This window comes from Amblyraja radiata, chromosome 25 (assembly GCF_010909765.2).
Source record: "Amblyraja radiata isolate CabotCenter1 chromosome 25, sAmbRad1.1.pri, whole genome shotgun sequence".
Classification (NCBI taxonomy): domain Eukaryota; kingdom Metazoa; phylum Chordata; class Chondrichthyes; order Rajiformes; family Rajidae; genus Amblyraja; species Amblyraja radiata.
In genome coordinates, this window is record NC_045980.1 from 14,984,450 (window position 1) to 15,004,187 (window position 19,738).

General features: G+C 42.9%; 1 protein-coding gene across 2 annotated transcripts; it reads left to right on the top strand.

Annotated features, from left to right (window-relative positions):
- The first annotated feature begins 33 nt into the window (after positions 1-33).
- zcchc8 (zinc finger CCHC-type containing 8) lies at positions 34-16,869 on the top strand. 2 transcript variants are annotated; one of them, XM_033043210.1, is made up of 14 exons: positions 34-239; positions 2,868-2,910; positions 3,306-3,380; positions 3,467-3,572; positions 3,664-3,741; positions 6,992-7,095; positions 7,713-7,778; positions 7,880-7,940; positions 9,056-9,186; positions 9,488-9,630; positions 11,730-11,854; positions 12,803-12,889; positions 14,133-14,247; positions 15,346-16,869. In XM_033043210.1, exons 1-14 carry the CDS (start codon positions 65-67, stop codon positions 16,212-16,214), a joined length of 2,178 nt encoding a protein of 725 aa, XP_032899101.1. In that variant the 5' UTR covers positions 34-64; the 3' UTR covers positions 16,215-16,869. The 2 variants fall into 2 exon arrangements, with proteins under 2 accessions (XP_032899101.1, XP_032899102.1); XM_033043211.1 differs by lacking the exon at positions 34-239 and adding an exon at positions 246-2,406 and having other exon boundaries at positions 2,652-2,910.
- The last annotated feature ends 2,869 nt before the right edge of the window (positions 16,870-19,738 follow it).

Genomic DNA, 19,738 nt, shown 5'->3' on the forward strand with positions numbered 1-19,738 from the left:
GGGCACAATTGCGCCCTCTGACCTTTGCCCCCGACACGGCGACGTCACGCTGCTTGGTGACAAGATGGCCGCCGAGAGGATGGAGCTGGATTTCGGGGACCGCAAACTGTTCGAGGAGTTCGAGGATTCAAGGCCGTCTCACGTCCGCTTCAACAGTCAGGAGGATGACGGCGAGGCAGAGGGCGCACCGAAGAAGCTGCGGGCATGCGAGGAGAGCGTGGCCTACCTGAGAGCGGAGAATATCCTACCGATGAAAGCAAATGTCTGTTGGTCAAATCAAACGGGGCGCCTGATGAGCGATTGGCTCGCGTTGGGGGAGCCGCGCACCGCGGGCCGCACTAGCGGTGCACAACGGCCGTGTGTCAGCCTCCCCCGCCCGCAATAGACCCAGACCCAGCCGTTCCTTCTCCCGCCGCCCACACACAGCTGCCGCCGGCCTGCTCCATGGCTCTGTCCGGAGGCTTATCATTTTTTATTCTAGTTTCGTTTCTTAGTTTCGTTTCGCAGGATAGGCCCAGTACGGAGGCCCGAGGGCCAGCTTTGTGGAGAGTAGTTTATTTTTTTTTGTCATTACTTCCCCGGAGTGGAAGTTTTGGTTTAGTTAGTCTGAAGCAAACAAACTCATCTAGTCTTAGTCCCATCTATTGTAAGTACATTTGTAGCAATCCATACCTTCGTTGTAAATTCAGTGACACAATCTTTTGTGAAACATTGACATTTTTTTTAAGGCTGCATATTAAAGATGCAGTTTATGCACTTCCTCTTTGAAATAGCTTTTGATGTACCCGTTTATGGTTAATCCATAAAATAAATAAAGGAGAAACGGGGAACTGCAAATGCCCATAGAAAAATAACATGTTTGCTGCAAAATCCTGACTGCACGGATATATTTCGAACCTTTTAACAGATATTGTGAAGATAATTTGTTGTACGGTTGTTGCAATATTCTGTGATATTTGGAATTACATTGCAAATGTGATGTCACTGCAAAGGATTAATTTATAGTTAATTTAAACGTGTGTAAATTCCTCAATAAGCCCAGGGTACTTCTCAGGAAAGTTCTCAAAAGAAAATTTGGGATGCAGATGACCTAAGCTTGTTCAAAGAAATAGATTTGAAGTATTGTCTAAAGAGGAGACAGAGTGGGAGAATTATGGTGGGAATTCCAAAGTATGAAAACTGGCCTTAAATGTTGTGGTGATTATAACTGTAGAATTGATGGAGCATCAAGTTTGCAAAGGGTACAGGGCTGGAGGAGATGACTGGTGTGAAGGGGCAAGTCTGCAAAGGATTTGAAAATAAGTGACAATTTTTAAATTGAAGTGTTGCTAACTATGAACGGGATGAAAAGAATTTGAGGTGAATTAAGGAATATAGCGGAATTTAAATGTCCTTGCATCTGAACGTGCTAGGAAAGGGTCTAGACACAACAGAGGTAGCTGAGCCAAATCTAATGTAGAGCTGCTTGACATTAAGGAGAAGTAGGTTGGCAGTCACTACAGTGGCATGAATATGTGTTTTGGGCATTATTCTTGATCAGATATAACTTCAGAGTTGTGCATATTTTGGGTAGTTGCCAGATAGATGGAATATGTAGGGAATAGAGACACAAGAAACTACAGAACCTGGAATCTTGAGCAAAGCACAAGTGCTGGAGCAACTCAGCAGGTCAGGCAGCATCTGTGGAGGGAATGGACAGGTGATATTTCAGATCTGGATTCTTTATCAGGAGCATTAGGGATCAAAGGCGATGGTATTCATTCTCTAAATAATATGCAAGAATAAATATAGATTCTTCATCCAATGATGTACGATTATTCAGCAGTCAGACAATTTGGAAAGATTGGAGGGATTAGAAGAGTGTGGCAAAGTAGAATCAGTTGCAGGTGTTCTACATATTGAAGCTAGCATGCTTTTACATGAAGAGGCAATGCAGGAATCTGGTGGAAAAAATCAAACTGCTGGAGGAACTCAGTGGGCCAGGCAGCATCTGTGAGAGAAATTGATAGACAATGTTTCGTGTTAGAACCTTCCTTCTGGACTAAAAGAGTGGAGGGGAGAGAGTCAGTATAAAGTAGTAAGGGGTGGGAGGAGGCTGAGAATAGACAATTTGGTCTGGGAATAGAGAGGCGAATTGAAATGGCTTGCAACCTGACACCTGTCTGATATGTGGAACAAAAGACCCAGAGTTATGTTGAATCCATAAAATTCCCCAGTCAGGAAAAAGTAGTTATGAGCCAACCATACTCATGGCTCTGGAATCGCATACAGGCCAAATGGGCTAGGGGCAGCAGTTTTTTGAAGAGTATGAGTGAACCAGATAAGGTTTTATGACCACTCAATTCTTCCTTGATTATTTTAAATTTTAATTCCATCTTATGAGTTGTCAATTAACTATTATGCCAGGTGTTCAAGCAGGAACTGCAGATGCTGGAAGATTGAAGGTACACAAAAATGCTGGAGAAACTCAGCGGGTGCAGCTGCACCTATGGAGCGAAGGAAATAGGCGACATTTCGGGTCGAAACCCTTCCTCAGACTGATGGGGCGTGGGGGGGAGAAGGAAGGAAAAAGGGAGGAGGAGGAGCCCGAGGGCGGGGGGATGGGAGGAGACAGCTCGAGGGTTATGGAAGGGGATTCACTATTATGCCAGTGTAGTTCAAAGGAGGAATGCCAAGTAGAGATTGGCAGCTATTATTTATTAAGTATAACATTACGGCAATTTGCTTTTGTGATGTGTGACAATAGACTAGCTATTGATATATTTTAATGTATTGACCAGATATTCTGTAATATCGAAGTTTAGACAAAATATTATCTAGCATGCGCATTGGCAATGTACACAGTCATTTTCCTTAAGTTAATTAACATCAGGAACTGAGGAGGAAGCTGAATTTGCTGACCCACCCAAGGTAAAGTGTATATTGAATGAACCTAACATTTTGCCTTATACTAAACAATACGTGTATCATGTTTTCTATAATTATGTAGTAATCATATTATGCTTGAAGATAATTTTCCAGTTGTGTATATTGCTATCTCAATAGATCAAATAATTGTATGTAATATTTGGCCACCTCTGTTTCTAAATTTATCTTCCCCATTCAAAGGTATAGGTATTTTTTAAAGTATGAATCTATCTTAAACCTTTTGCTTTCCATATTTGTGCAATATAATGCTACATAGGATAAATTAATACATTTAGTGATTTGTTTTTGATTATCATAAATGTTATCAGAAAAGATTCAAGTTTTTTCTAAGCTTTGAACATTTTCATTTAATTTATAACCTTTTTCATTTGTGGCAGTAAAATAGTTGTGAGCGACTCCAAAACAGATGGCCCAATGGTACAGATTTTGTTTATGAATAACAATATTTCAAAGTAAGTTTGAACTTAACTATCAACATTAAGTTTCACTTCCTGCTTCCTAGTGCAGCATTTCCATTTTGAAACCTATTTAATTTCAGGCAGTTTCATCAAGAAATTGAAGACTACGTCACAGGCTTAGTAGAAAAGTATGAAAAGGAATTGCAAAGTGACCATGAAAAAACAGTTTTTAATATAAAACCCCAGGTAAATAAATAGACTGAAATAATTTGAGAGAGTATAGGTTTCCTTTTATTGGTTTGAAATGTGTGTATAAAAATACATTATTTCTTTGCAGCCATCAAGTGTGCTGTTAGAAGAGCAACCAAATGTGAAAAGTTTAAATACAGGAAAGAAAATAAAAGAGGCGTTTCATGTAAGTGACTAATCCAATTATTACTTGCATCGTTAAAAAAATGCTCTATTCAGAACTGAAGTTACGCTTTCTGAATCATTTAAATTGGAAATTCAAGTGATCCATGTGATCCTGTGTTAGCTGGTTTTGTCTGAAGTAGTTGTATCTATCTCTCTCTCTCTCTCTATCTCTCTCTCTCTCTCTATCTCTCTCTCTCTCTATCTATCTCTCTCTCTCTCTATCTCTCTCTCTATCTCTCACTCTATCTCACTATCTCTTGCGCTCTCTCTCTCTCGTCCTCCCTTGTCCTCTCTCTCGCCCTCTCTCCCTTCCTCCCTCGCCCTCTCTCTCTCCCTCCCTCGCCCTCTCTCTCCCTCCCTCGCCCTCTCTCTCCCTCCCTCGCCCTCTCCCTCGCCCTCTCCCTCGCCCTCTCTCTCCCTCGCCCTCTCTCTCCCTCGCCCTCTCTCTCCCTCGCCCTCTCTCTCCCTCGCCCTCTCTCTCCCTCGCCCTCTCTCTCCCTCGCCCTCTCTCTCCCTCGCCCTCTCTCTCCCTCGCCCTCTCCCTCGCCCTCTCTCTCCCTCGCCCTCTCTCTCCCTCGCCCTCTCTCTCCCTCTCTCTCCCTCGCCCTCTCTCTCTCTCCCTCGCCCTCTCTCTCTCTCCCTCGCCCTCTCTCTCTCTCCCTCTCCCTCTCTCTCTCCCCCTCCTCTCTCTCTCTCCCCCCCTCCCTCTCTGCCCCCTCCCTCTCTCCCCCCTCCCTCTCTCCCCCCTCCCTCTCTCCCCCCTCCCTCTCTCCCCCCTCCCTCTCTCCCCCCTCCCTCTCTCCCCCCTCCCTCTCTCCCCCTCTCTCTCTCCCCTCTCTCCCCCCCCTCCCTCTCTCTCCCTCTCTCTCTCCCCCCCTCCCTCTCTCCCCCCCCTCCCTCTCTCCCCCCCCCTCTCTCCCCCCCCCCCCCCTCTCCCCCCCTCCCTCTCTCCCCCCCCTCCCTCTCCCCCCCTCCCTCTCCCCCCCTCCCTCTCTCCCCCCCTCCCTCTCTCCCCCCCCTCCCTCTCTCCCCCCCCCTCCCTCTCTCCCCCCCTCTCTCCCCCCCCCCTCCCTCTCTCCCCCCCCTCCCTCTCTCCCCCCCCTCCCTCTCTCCCCCCCCTCCCTCTCTCCCCCCCCTCCCTCTCTCCCCCCCCCCCCTCTCCCCCCCTCCCTCTCTCCCCCCCTCCCTCTCTCCCCCCCTCCCTCTCTACCCCCCTTCCCTCTCTACCCCCTTCCCTCTCTACCCCCCCTACCTCTCTCCCCCCCCTCCCTCTCTCCCCTCCCCCCTCCCTCTCTCCCCCCCTCCCTCTCTCCCCCCCCCCTCCCCCTCCCCCCCCCTTCCCTCTCCCCCCCCCTTCCCTCTCTCCCCCCCTTCCCTCTCTCTCCCCCTGCCCTCTCTCTCCCCCCCTTCCCTCTCCCTCCCCCTTCCCTCTCTCTCCCCCTCCCTCCCTCTCCCGCCCCCTCCCTCTCCCCCCTTCCCCCCCTCCCCCTCCCTCCCTCCCCCCCTCTCTCTCTCCCCCCCTCCCTCTCTCCCTCCCTCTCTCTCCCTCTCTCTTCTCTCTCCTCTCTCTCTCTCTTCCTCCCCTCTTCCCTCCTCTCCCCCTCCCTCTCTCTCTCTTCCTCCCCGCCTCTCTCTCCTCCCTCTCCTCTCTCCCCCCTCCCCTCCTCTCCTCTCTCCTCCCTCTGCCCTCTCCCTCTCCTCCCTCCCCCTCTCTCTCTCCTCCCTCTCCCTCCCTCTCTCTCGCTCCCTCTCCTCTCTCCTCTCCTCCCCTCGCCCTCTCTGTCTCCTCCCTCGCCCTCTCTCTCTCCTCCCTCGCCCTCTCCCCTCCCTCGCCCTCTCTCTCTCTCCTCGCCCTCGCTCTCCTCCCTCTTCCTCCCTCTCCTCCTCGCCCTCTCGCCCTCTCTCTCTCCTCCCTCGCCCTCTCTTTCTCTCTCCCTCGCCCTCTCTTCCTCTCTCTCTCCTCTCCCTCCTCTCTCCTCCCTCTCCTCTCTCTCTTCCTCCACCCTCTCCTTCTCTCTCTCCACCTTTCTCCCTCTCTCTCTCCTCTCCTCCCTCTCTCTCTCCTCCTCCCTCGCCCTCTCTCTCTCCTCCCTCGCCCTCTCTCTCTCTCCTCTCCTCCCTCCTCCCTCTCCTCTCTCCTCCCTCGCCCTCTCTCTCTCCTCCCTCGCCCTCTCTCTCCTCCCTCGCCCTCTCTCTCTCCTCCCTCGCCCTCTCTCTCTCCTCCCTCGCCCTCTCTCTCTCTCCTCCCTCGCCCTCTCTCTCTCCTCCCTCGCCCTCTCTCTCTCCTCCCTCGCCCTCTCCTCCCTCTGTCCTCTCTCTCCTCCCTCTCCTCCCTCTCCTCCCTCGTCCTCTCTCTCCCTCTCCTCTCCTCCCTCGTCCTCTCTCCCTCGTCCTCTCTCCCTCGTCCTCTCTCTCTCCTCCCTCTCCCCCCTCCCTCGTCCTCCCTCTCCCCCTCCCTCGTCCTCCCTCTCCCCCTCCCTCGTCTTCCCTCTCCCCCCTCCCTCGCCCTCCCTCTCCCCCCTCCCTTGTCCTCCCTCTCCCCCTCCCTCGTCTTCCCTCTCCCCCCTCCCTCGTCTTCCCTCTCCCCCCTCCCTCGCCCTCCCTCTCCCCCCTCCCTCGTCCTCCCTCTCCCCCCTCCCTCTTCCTCCCTCTCCCCCCTCCCTCGTCCTCCCTCTCCCCCCTCCCTCGTCCTCCCTCTCCCCCCTCCTCCCTCTCCCCCCTCCCTCGTAGGGAGGTGAGGAGTGGGGGAGGATGGGGATAGTGGTAGAGGAGGGGGGTTGGGAGGGGATAGGGGTTATGGAGGGAGGGAGGGTGTGACTGAGGGTAGGGGAAAGGAGAAAGAGGCGAGGGAGGTAGTGGAGGAGGAGAGGGGAAAGAAGAAGGAGGATGAAGAGGAGGGGGAAGTGCTGGGGGATGAGGGGGAATGGAGGAGGATAGGGATAGGAAGAGGGATGGTGAGATAGGGGGAAGAGAGTGGCGGGGAGGAAGCAGAGGAGGGTCTGTGTTATACAAAAAAAATCACATGCATTTGAAATATGCTTGACTATTCATTTACAGATGTTGGATTACAAGCATTATCTTTAATTATAATATTTGCGCAATAGGGAAACGTTGTATACATAATGCATAAGCACAGCAAATTCCGTGAGCAATAATGTAATACTTCGTGCATGAGAAGGCAAACACTGATTTGTATTCTATCAATTAGTAAGTATCAGGCAACTTCTATAAATTATTTTGTTTTCATGCAGGTTGTGGGAAGTGTTCAGTACTTCACCAGCTTTTGTCTTGACAAACTTGGACAGCCATTGTTAAATGAGAATCCACAACTTACAAATGGATGGGAAATACCCAAGTATCCTAAACATTGAATGGAAAGCATTTGCATCGTTTGACTTGTTCATTGCCTATTGAACAATATTTTCTGAACTGATTTCAAACTAAACCAAGAAAAACATATGGATTGTTACTGGACATATGCTAATTCTAAACTATTGTACTTTGAAGTAAATTGATTCTCAAACTCAGAAGTCAGTTTTGCTATGCAACTAATGCTATAATTTTGAAGATGTAAATTTCAGAACTTTTCAAAACTTTTTTTCAAAATTTAAAACTATATTTGGTTGAGATTGCTTGTTTATTGAACAGATTATTTAACTGGTTCTTGTGTTTTCTGAAACATAATATTCTGTTATAAGAATATTAGAGCAAAATGAAGAATGTGAAATGAAATTATGAGCAGGCAATTGGAGTAACTATCAATCCAGAAGCATGGGATTGTTTTTCATAGAAACTGACCAGCTTAAAGCCAGGAGTTGTGCAGTTGTTTTGGTCTTTCCATGCTTTTTATATAACGGCAATTGACTTCCTGTTAGGGATCAAAACATCCTGTAACAAGTTACTAATGACCACTAAACTTATTTAAAGTGTGATTTTTGTGGAAAATGAGTAATTCCTGAATGCATTGCAAAGATACCAGCAAGTCTTCGCTCAAGTTGTATCCTTAGATGGACAAGAAGTGGGACTGAAAGCTAAGAGGTATGTACTGATGTGAGGAATTTGTTTGGTGCACTAGATATCGAAGGACTTTGTTAAAAACACAAGATTAACATGGCAAAAACATTTTATGTATCAAATAGGCCAAAACCTTGTTGTTTTAACTGTGGCTTAACAGAACATCAGTTAAAGGATTGTCCAAAGGTAAGATTCTTGAGTCTTTTTGTAATTAGATCTTGTTTGATGTGGGTACCAATTACTAGGGTCACATCGATGTCAACATTGTATTGTGATTCCTCCAAGGGTTTTTAATTTATTTCAAGATACAATGTTTCTGGGTTCATGATCAACTTATTTTTCTGGCTCAATATTTGAGCTAAATTCCAGCTTGCTTTGAAACTATCATCTTGACTATGTGCTATTAATTCTTGCTGTGCTGTAAACTTGAGGCTTCAAGCCAGTTTCCAGAGCTTGAATGCATAACGTGGGATAACAAATCGGTAAAGATCGGTAAATCTTGTTCAAGATATGAGCTTTTGGATAAGATGTTAAACTGTAGTCTATCTACCAGCTTGTGTTGACATAAAGGGTCTTGACAGTGTTTGGGACAGATATGGGAATTTTTCTGATGTTCTAAATTTCAGTCCTCCCTCAACCAGCATCAACCATTCTATTTAAGGTGCTTTGGGTGATTTCGATTTGGAGTGATTTGAGACATTCTGACATGAAAGATGCCTTATTTACTATTGTCATTTAATCGTTATCACTTTAAAAGTAACGGAAACCTCGATTATTCTCTTGTCTTCAATAGTTTTCTTGATAAATTTACTGTGGCATAAAACAGCAGATTACGGATTTCATCACTGGTTTCAGAAAAGACAATATTAGTTGGACCACATGCGGGCACTATATTCTACTCCAGGTTGATAATTGATCAATTAAAAACATACAATTGTGAAGGGATGGATTGGAAAAGTTTGGTTTTGAAATTGTTTGGTTATTTTCATTGATCATACTTGCATGTTAGCAGGTAATTACAGTGTGTAACCAGCAACGTATTGGCATGTCCCAACATTTGTCAGGGGGTGGTCATTGAAATTGTTGGGAAGGATTGTAGTCGGAGGTGGTCGTTTTTAAATTGACTGATCCTTTGAGAAGGGAAAGTGAAACTCAGCTTGTTATGAATTTTGAGTTGCGATAAGCAGACATATTAAATTGTTTCCTTGCTGAACACGCTAGTCGCACAGATTTTCAAACTTTCAAATTTTGTGCATAGTTTTAACTGCATAAATTAACTTGTCCTTTTATTAACTTCACAGCCACGTGATCTTGCTCGTATTAGTGAGAAGCGAAAAGAGTTTATGACTATGTCTAGTGATTCACCTCATTCAGGTTCTCAACAGCGGTATCATGCAGAGAGATTTGAAAAGTTTCAACCAGGTGTAATCAGGTAAAAACACATGTAGATTAGATTATCATAGAATCATATTGGTGGAGAGTGCATGATGAATTATACCTCATTGGTTTCATTCCCTTTCTCCACAAAAATAAATAACTCGTTTTGTGAAATAAGCTGCCTATATCCATAATTTTTTTATGTTTTTGACTTGCAAACCTTTGCATTCTATTGCAATTATAGAATTCATAAAAAATAGCCGCTCTAAAATGTTTCTTTGATTCTCCTGGAGTTACTTTTTGTTATGTTACAGCTATTCAACGTTGAATAATGTTGCTTAACTTATTTTCTGCAGTGCAGAACTTAAAGAAGCTCTTGGGATAGCAGATGAAACTCTTCCACCATTTATTTATCGGATGCGCCAATTGGGTTATCCTCCAGGATGGCTGCTAGAGACCCAGCAAGAGAATTCTGGAATTGCTTTATATGATGGAAGAGGTAAAGCATTCCAAGTCTGAATGTTGTAAATATGGAGATATTGGAACTGTGGTGATTTTGTAGCTCATCCTATTAAATGTATCATGGCACAAGTTCCTTTTTTAATTGCCATATGGTAATTTTATACTTTAAGCATACAGTTATCGAGTGCTTCAAAAAACTCTATAATACTCTGCCCATTCATCATTCAAGGCCCTTCAATGGACTTTGCTGAATGGTATTACCATAGCATAATTGTTGTGTTGTTAAATATTTATTTGATACCACAATTGTAATCTAGCATGCCTTGTTCAACGAACAACATTTGAGTATGAAGTGGACCAGCTGGACAATTACTTTGACCTTGTATTCATGTTCCCAGTGTCAAACATGAAGCTCTTAGTCTTTCGCCTCTTTAAATTAATGAATAATTTACTCTTGCATTTACACGGAGTTTAGAAACAGCTTGCCCATGAAAGGAATTACTGTACATGTGATAATAAAGAAATGCAATAGACAGTAGCATTGTTAAATATCATGTTGAGTCTCCTTGATGAGCTGATAAATGTTTGTAGGTCTGACAAATGTTTGTTGTATTTTAAAGTGACCATCTGCTTACTGCTGACCCATTGGAATGAGTTAATAACAACAAGTTAACCTTTTTTCTTCACAATTTTTTTAATAGCAGGTGTCTCTGATCAGGTTATTTTGAAATTTCTGTTACAGCTTTTCTCCACTAGAGACCCATGACTGCTTTATTTTGGAGCAGCTGTGTTCCAGTACTTAAAGCAAAAGGATGTTATTCATCTGTGAACGATTGATATTATTGTCACTGAGCACTGATCTGTTGATATCCAGTACACTCAACATGTGTAAATATTGTTGAAATCAAAATTAATCAGGAGTAAAAATCTGACTTCTGTGGTTTGTTTTCTTTTTCTAACCAAGCCACAGTTTTTGTTGTCTGCACAGTGGCGACTTGGATTGAATTTGGGATCTGTATGGTGGCTTGACTCGGAGCTGCCGAGTTTACTTCACAACTTCTAGGGTAGTGAGGTAGAGGGATTATTTGAGGGTTTGGGAGAATAGTAAGCCTTGTACTTGCTGATTATTTTGGTTGTCCTTGAAGGTGTTTATATGTCTTCTCTATGAAGGCAAATTTTCTGAAAATTTAAAGGGAAGGGAGAAAGCAAATTGTGAATGAACGCAATGTGAAAATGCAGTGAGCATTTCTGGCTAGTGAACAAAACTTTAGCAGATGGAGCATAATGTGGTTGTAATGAGAGCCTCTAGAATGCTGTTGTACAGAGGGTGCTGGGTATCCCATAAAATTGGCATGCAGATTAGTCCAGAATGTTAAAAAAAAAAAGAAGTAGACATTTTGTTGCAAATGGAATAGTTTGAAAGTGGTGAAGTCTTGCTGATAAAACTGGTGCACTGTGCATACTTCTGATTCAAAGATTCGCTCTGATTCCTAACAAGTTGAATTTGGGGGAAAGCTTATTGGAGTGTATAAGATTGAGAGAAGATCTTAATGAAACAACAATATTCTGAGGAGTTGGTCAAGATAGTTGTCGAGAGGTTGCTCCCCTCCTGAAGGAATTTAGAACTACAGAACTTTACGGTTCAAAAATAATGAGCAATCTATTTAAAATTGAGATGCAAAGTTGTTATGTCTGAGGACTGGGAATCTTAGAAATTCTCCAGCCAAGAGAGCTGTGGAAGTAAAGTCGAGGACAACATTCTCAGGAGACTTGAGAATAATGGGGCACAGGCAGGAAATGGAGCTGCGGCAAAAATGGGTTCAACCTTGAATTAAAGCTAGACCAGTCATAAGGGCTTGTACCCAACTGCTCCTTCTGTTTCTTATGTCTTTTTTGTCTGAGGTAGCCTTGTGTTGAATTCCACAATTATGTCAGTTAAAGGATTTCGCCGTCTGCACAACAACAATGAAGATTTTTTTTGTCCAAGTCAGGGTGAAATGAGACATCCTGTGACATGGAAAGCAAACATTTAAAAAAAGATGAAAATTATAGAATTAGTATTTTCTAAAGTTAAGGATGGTGGTTTGTCTGGGCATTTTTAACTCCTGTTTAATGGCATCTTATTTTTCAATGTAGATTCAAGCGATGGTGAAATGGAGCATGACAAACAACATCCAAACTCTAGCTTTCCATCCTATGACACAAGTAAATTAATAGATTACGCAGGATTCAATGCTGTCATTCCAAAAGGAATTCAAGATGTAAGCATTGCACTTGGAATAGTCCAATCTGTGTTCCTCCTTGTACATATTTGCAGCATGTTCTTTGTTAACGTATATGTGCTGAGAAGCTAGTTAACCTAGATTTAGATATTACTTGAAATTAACCAACCAATGGTTAACTTTACCTAAATGATGAGTGCTGACAGGCATCTTGGCTGAAAATCACAGTTTAATTATTGCCTCATTTTTCCAATACGAGTCATGGGGATTTACTGAAAACAATATGTCTGCAATATGTTTTATTTGTTAGCTAGTTGAGAGCAGCTAACCCAGCCTAGACTAAGAACCTCTTGGTCTCTATAGCAAAAAACAAACGTATGATCAACCAACGGCTGAGTTATTGCAACCCCCTTCAATCGAGAATCCACCGGGTAACATTCTTCTACACCTCTCCCACCAACAGCCTGCAATGAGATACCTTTAAAAAAAATTAAAAACATCTTTTTAATCTCTTTGATTCTGCTTTCCCTGTTTATTGCTTTTAATTATTGTAAACTATTAAGCCCAAAACAATACCCAGGTGATTGCTTCGTCTTTGTCACTTTCAGGACAGATCTGCAAAATAATTTGCAGTGCAGATTTCTCAGTACTTTCAACTGTGGCATATAGTCAAATCTTTGACCACAAAAAAAAAGATAAATAAATGCTTTGGTGGTTGATTACAAGAATGAGGGTATTAGCTGTGAAGGTTCTGAACAATTTTTAACTCGTAGGGCAAAATGTTTAAAACCGTTCGTAGAAGAAAGGCGGTTGATTCATCAGTTTGTAGTAGCTGTCATTTGGTTGTTCTCCTCCTTGGACTGTAAAACTATAATCCTTGTTTGTACCTGCAATAAGAATTTTATCTCGGTTCCAATTCATGATTTTATGAATGCCAAAATGTATTTTCTGATTTGCTTATTTACATTATTACATCTTTGTTAACAGGAATGGAGACTATATGGTTCAATCCCAATGCAATCTCATGATCTAAAGGAACATTTTGCACATCAATTGATTGCTAATGATCTCACAGTAAGCTTTGTAGTTTTACATTCTATTTCTCTAGCTTTTTACTTTGAATCAAATTTTTATTGCAATTTGTGAGGTGCCAGATAGTGGAGTTTACATCTTTGTTGAAAGGCATGGATTAGAGACCAGCCACCTCTGGCCAGTAGCAGCTTGTTGCACGCTTGCTAATGATGTATGCAAGATTCTATGGCCAGTTTCTTTGATATGGATCGATAAATAAACTGCAATATTAATGAAATTAGCATTGACTTGTATCACTGTTCATGAGAAGGTGATATAACTGCTTAAAATCTTTCATTGAAACAATATTAACTGAATATATCAGTAAGTAATGTTAAATATATTGATAAATAGCCACGGAATAATTTGGATTCAAATACTTCAGATGTTTTAGGTAAGGAGAGAAACTCTGCTCATCATACCTATTCCAGCACCTATTAACTTAATCCTGTTCTATCCTTTCAGCAAATATTTTCAAATTTACTAGTTATATCTTGTAAAACCTGACATGAATTCTTGTTCCATGACCATTTGTGAGTAGACCACGTCCTAAGTTCATCTCATAAATAACAAAATAATTCTGTTGAAAGGAACTCCAATTTCATTGTTTTTTGTTCATCTCTCATTATTTACTTTTCCACAAGATAATCTAAATTGCTTCACTTGTGAAGCTGTGTTAAATAGTAGTTTAAATGAAATACTTTAGAAATATTGCTAGTCAATGATTATAAACAACAAAAGATATTCCACACCACGCTGTTAAATATAACTTAACAGTAATTAAGGTATACTAATGTTGACACAGATTTGTGTTATTTCTTTATAATAGAAAATAAATGAGCACTTGTAATACTTTTGTTTGGTGGATGAGAAAGAATAATCCAAACAGATAAAGGTCCGCTTTTGAATGATGTGAAATTTCCTGACACCATAGCAGAGATCAGTTATAATGCCCTAATTTTATGTAGGGGGAAACATCACCAGAATTCTCATTATCAGATCAGAATACCCGATAATCAAACACCCCCAAAAACTACCCAAGCATGCCCCTGAGAAACAGTAATCTTCCACATGGTAACCAGATAAGCGAAACCCTGTGGAAAAAGCACCTCTAGATGAGACATTATGCACAAAGAAAATACGTTGCAGCACAGTGCAACCTTAATACTACGTTACTTTAAAGCATTAATATAAAGTTGAAGCACTAATTTTGTTTATGAACTAACTTGCAATTTTTATTTCTCAGACTAAACACAGTTCAAACAAAAGGGTTTCAGATGCTGACTCAAACCTTGATAGTGTAAAGAAACGCAAGTCTGAAAAAGTAGGGACACATGCTTATGACATGGATATAGATTCAGGTACAGCACATACTTCATATTTATACTATACTGCATATCAAAAAGATGATGACAAAATACTTGTTCCTTTAAAAAAAAATTGTTTTTAATTGAGATGCAAATTCACTATGTGAAGATATTCTGGTATTTATCCTGGAGGTGGGGTGGGAATTAGGAAGGAGGTAAAAGATACAGAATGCATTTTCTTTTTAGTGGGGAAAAGCATGTCTTTTTCTTTTTGTGCACTTCCCAGCTGTAAGCTACAAAGTAGAGAGCAGTATTCATGTCCACAAATCAAGGGTATTTAGTTTGTGCAGCAGGTCATGATCCTATAAAACTGTAAACATTTAAAGCAACTCGCCTATTTCTAAGTTAATGTTATCTCAAGCAAATTAATTTGGGTGAAAGCAAATCGGGAAATAATAGTGAGATAAAAGGAACTGCAGATGCTGGTGTACAAAAAAAGACAAGCTTTGGTCCACTTTATAAACCAGGTGGGCCCAACCAGCTCCAGACCCACTGCGTTGCTCCATCACTTTTGTCTTTTCTCTGGAAATAATATATTTTGAGTTGGAAGATATATCTGGAACAGTTTCTACATTAAGACTGCTGCATACGATATACTGGCAAATTCTGTTGTCAAAACCGTGTTGCAGGTTAACGAGCCAAAGGGAGTTAATAACCTAACAAAGTATTATTGTCCCACTAAGCATTATTAAGTAAGCTGGGAAATGCTCACCAGTTTGGGCATTACTTATGAAAGGACAAACAGCTATTAAAATGTCATGCCAATTGTCTTTCGTCAGAATTGATCTAAACTTGAAAGGTTCTTGCTCTTTCCACTGATACTGTCTGATCTACTGAGCTTTTACAGCATCTGTTCTTATTTCAGATTTTGAGCATCTTCAGTTTTTTGCTTTTCAGTTAGAAAGACCTTATCGGACCTATTTGTACCCTGGTTTTGGTTACCAGGTAATCTTAAGTGGTCTTTAGCAGTGGAGTTGCAGCAATTTTGGTCCTTGTTCATATGATTCCAGTGTCAATTCAAGTTACTCTGAAATATTGTGATTGAAATTGAGAATTCAGTTTTTCTATTAATTACATTTACTTCTCCTGCAGATTCTGACTCTCTAAAGCCATTCCATACTATTCCACCCATGCCTCCTGGTTGCCCAATAACTTCATCTCCCCCTCCTCTACCCAGAGGAACGCCCCCTTCTACACCGCCTACATTTGTTCCACCTGCACCACCAACCCCAACGCGTCCACCCCTTCCAAAAGACACCCCACCCTCGACTCCATCAACCTGTTCTCCAGCAAGAAATTCTCTGCAAGATGAAAATACTCAATCAGTAACTCCCCTCATTGCGAACAAATCTCTGGATGAAGATGTCCTGTCATTGGAAGAGTTGGAAGAACAACAGCGATTGATCTGGGCTGCACTGGCACAGACTGACGGCACTGTTAGTGAGACAGAATGTCCTTGTGATTCTCCTGTAACCAAGAGTTCTACCAATTCCTCACCTGCAATAACTCCAGTAGACAACTGTATGGAAATAGAGTCTAATGATAAAATGGGAATAGTTGAATGTAAAATTGAGAGTCCAATTGCTGAAGCATCTTCCAGTGATTCTGGAGAAAAACAAATCAATTCATTGAAAGGTAGTTGGCACAGGGAAGAGAACACTCAGCCTGAGAACTCTGGAATGGAGACAGAAAGCAGTAAAGCCATTCAGGATTCTACCCCTACTTCTGCAGAGTCTACTGGAGGTAACGGAGAATGTTTGGAGAAAACAGATGAGGCCAACACCAGTGCTGTTCCAGAAACACTGCAGGAGAATAGAGTTTCTGCTGTGCCCGACATGAGTAAATTTGCTACTGGAATCACACCTTTTGAATATGACAATCTTTCCGAGGCAACCGGAACATACCTCAAACTCAGGGACTTGCTGAAGAACTCTCCGAGAAACAAAATGAAAAAGAAATAAATATTTAAAAAAGAGTACTGGAATTTTTAGATCCAAGGCTTCCTTGTCACAATGTCACCATTCACCATGAGGAACTTTTTTCATTGAGACCTGACTTCTAAATTTTGCAACAGAGCAAATGTTTTAAAGAACATATCAAAAATGTGGACGGCAGTGCTCTTTTAATATTTAAGTTTGGTAAAGATTGAAAATATGTCTGGTATTAAAGAAAGAAACATATTTGTGTAATGTTCATTTTGAAGACGCACTGTTGAAATTAGTCCTTTGGTAGTCATGGTCTCTGGATTTCTCTAATGTGGAATTCAGTGTCCAGTGGATTTTTAGTAATTTCTTGTACATCATTTTTTGTTTATATAACGATACATGTTTTTGATATTACCAATGTAATTTTATATATTATTGCCAAGGATTTTGGTGTACAGTTTTAAATCCTAATAACTGAATATTGAAATTGTCAGGGATAACCAGGGCTGTTTTCAGGTATTTTATGAATATCCACATATGCTTTAGTTTTTTAAAGCTGATTCTACCTTTGTAATGCCATTCTTCACAAGGAGTACACAGCCTTGGATTATGGGAATATGTTGAATAATTCTACGATGACATGTTTTAGTATTTTGTGACTGCATTAAATGGCATTGAAATTTGCAGGAAATGTTGTAATCATGGTCACTATCATTTATCAGCATATAAAAAAAGGTAGCCTTTGTGAAAACCATCACTGAGCTACCCACGTGGAAAATTATGAAACCATGACAACAACCTTTGAGGCCTCTTATGCATCCTTGGGATTTTTGTTCAGTCAAATAACAAACCTCCGCCTAAACAGTATTAATTGGCATTTCCTTACAAGGTTTTGACTACACAAGAAAAGCAAAATAAAGTGATTTATAGTTAAACATGAGGCTTGTTTAAGAAACAAGGGAGAGGGCATCCCAGCAGGTGGCAATATTAGCACCACAATCAAATGATCAAACTCAAAGTCTATATTGTCCTTGTGCACCTTAATTACAAGTCACCCTTGGGTTACATCACAGGTTCTGTTTCTGTGAACTGTTTGCAAGTAGGAAATGTGCCCAAGAACTGAGTTCAGATGTGGCAGAGGATGTCCGAAGCCTGCAGCATCCAGCAAATTTATCCCACACTGGACTCTCAAATGCTCTTTCATATGTACAGCCTGTCTTAAATTAGATATTCATAACCTGGGGAGGACTTAATACTGACATCCTATTTTAATAATGTGTTGGAAGAACTCACCAAGTCGAGCAGCATCTGTGGATAGAAAAGAATGGTTGACATTTTGGATCAAAACCCTACATCGGGTTCTGCAGGATTTTGACCTGCAATGTTAACCATTCCTTTCCACCCACAGATGCTGCTAGACCCACTGAGATTCTCCAGTAGATTATGTCGCTCCAGATTCCAGCATCTGTTTCTTGCATTTTATTCTGTGTTGGACACGATTTGATAATGAGGACAACATGACCATGTGGCTGTAGTTCACTGACTATAGCTCAGTGTTCAAAACTCATGTTCAAGAAGGAACTGCAGATGCTGGAAAATCGAAGGTAGACAAAAGTGCTGGAGAAACTCAGCGGGTGCGGCAGCATCTATGGATTAAAGGAAATTAGCAACGTTTCGGGCCGAAACCCTTCTTCAGACGACCCGGAAATTGGAGAAGTCAATGTCAAAGCAGCTGGGGTGCAGACTGCCCAAGCGGAATATGAGGTGCTGCTCCTCTAATTTCCGGTGGCGCACACTCTGGCCATGGAGGAGGCCTAGGACAGAAAGGTCGGATTCGGAATGGGACGGGGAGTTGAAGTGATGAGCCACAGGGAGATCAGGTTGGTTAATGCGGACCAAGCGGAGGTGTTCGGCGAAACGATCGCCAAGCCTACGCTTGGTCTCACCGATGTAGATCAGTTGACATCTAGAGCAGCGTATGCAATAGATGAGGTTGGAGGAGATGCAGGTGAACCTCTTGTTGCACCTGGAACGACTGCTTGGGTCCTTGAATAGAGTCGAAGGGGGAGGTAAAGCGACAAGTGTAGCTTCTCCTGCGGTTGCAAGTGAAAGTGCCCGGGGAGGGGGTGGGAAGGGTGGGAAGGGAAGAATTGACCAGGGAGTTACGGAGGGAGCGGTCTTTGCGGAAAGCAGACGGGGGGGGGGGGGGGGAGAAGGGAGATGGGAAGATGTGGCGAGTGGTGGGGTCACGTTGGAGGTGGCGAAAATGACGGAGGACTATTTGTTGTATGTGACGGCTAATGGGGTGGAAGGTGAGGACTAGGGGGACTCTGCCCTTGTTCCGAGGGGGGGGGATGGGTAGAGAGAGCACTGTTACGGAGTATTGAAGAGATGCTAGTGAGAGCCTCATCTATAGTAGGGGAGGGGAACCCCTGTTCCCTGAAGATTGAGGACGTTTCCGATGGAACACCTCATCCTGGGAGCAGATGCGGCGTAGACGGAGGAATTGGGAGTAGGGGATGGAATCCTTACAGGAAGCAGGGTGGGAAGAAGTGTAGTCTAGATAGCCATGGGAGTCAGCGGGTTTATAATGGATGTCGGTCAGAAGTCTATCACCTGCGATGGAGATAATGAGGTCAAGAAATGGTAGGGAAGTGTCGGAAATGGTCCAGGTGTATGGTCCACAGTTTATTTATTCATGTGTGTATATATTTATATCATGGTATATGGACACATTTATCTGTTTAGTATATGCCTACTATTTTCTGTGTGCTTAAGCAAAGCAAGAATTTCATTGTCCTACACAGGGACACATGACAATAAACTAACTTGAACTTGAACTTGAACTTGAAGTGCCAGATAGAAGTTAGTGGTGAAGTTGATGAATTCAGTGAGTTGTGTGGGTGCAGGAGGTAGCACCAATGCAATCGTTGATGTAGCGGAGGTAGAGGTCGGGAATGGGGCCCTGGTACGTCTCGAACAAGGATTGTTTGACGTACCCTACAAAGAGGCAGGCAGCTGGGGCCCATGCATGTGCCCATAGCTACACCTTGTTTTTAAAGTATTGTTCAAAACTCATCCCCTCTAAACTTATTGTCAAGCTCAGAGAACTGGATTTCTGCTCATCACTATTGGATCCTCAACCTCGGCGGCAGACATCAATCAATATGAATTGGCAACAACACGGGCGGTCACGATGGCGCAGCGGTAGAGTTGCTGTCTTACAGCGAATGCAATGCTGGAGACCCGGGTTCTATCCCGACTGCAGGTGCTGTTTGTACGGAGTTTGTACGTTCTCCCTGTGACCTGCTTGGGTTTTCTCCGAGATCTTCGGTTTCCTCCCACACTCCAAAGACATACAGGTTTGTAGGTTAATTGACGTGGTAAGTGTAAAAAAAAAAAGTGTCCCTAGTGGGTGTAGGATAGTGTTAATGTGTGGGGATTGCTGGTCGGAGCGGACCCAGTGGGCCAAAGGGCCCGTTTCAGCGCTGTATCTAAAAAAAAAACACTTCCTCATTGCTGATGCTCGGCACAGGGGCACCTCAAGGCTCGGTGCTTAG

Bases quoted from the DNA above. Each gene is read 5' to 3' on its own strand.
- zcchc8 (XM_033043210.1), top strand. From the start codon at position 65: ATGGCCGCCGAGAGGATGGAGCTGGATTTCGGGGACCGCAAACTGTTC. The intron at 2,911-3,305 runs GTAAAGTGTATA...CATTTGTGGCAG, and splicing joins AATTTGCTGACCCACCCAAG to TAAAATAGTTGTGAGCGACT. The intron at 3,381-3,466 runs GTAAGTTTGAAC...ATTTAATTTCAG, and splicing joins ATGAATAACAATATTTCAAA to GCAGTTTCATCAAGAAATTG.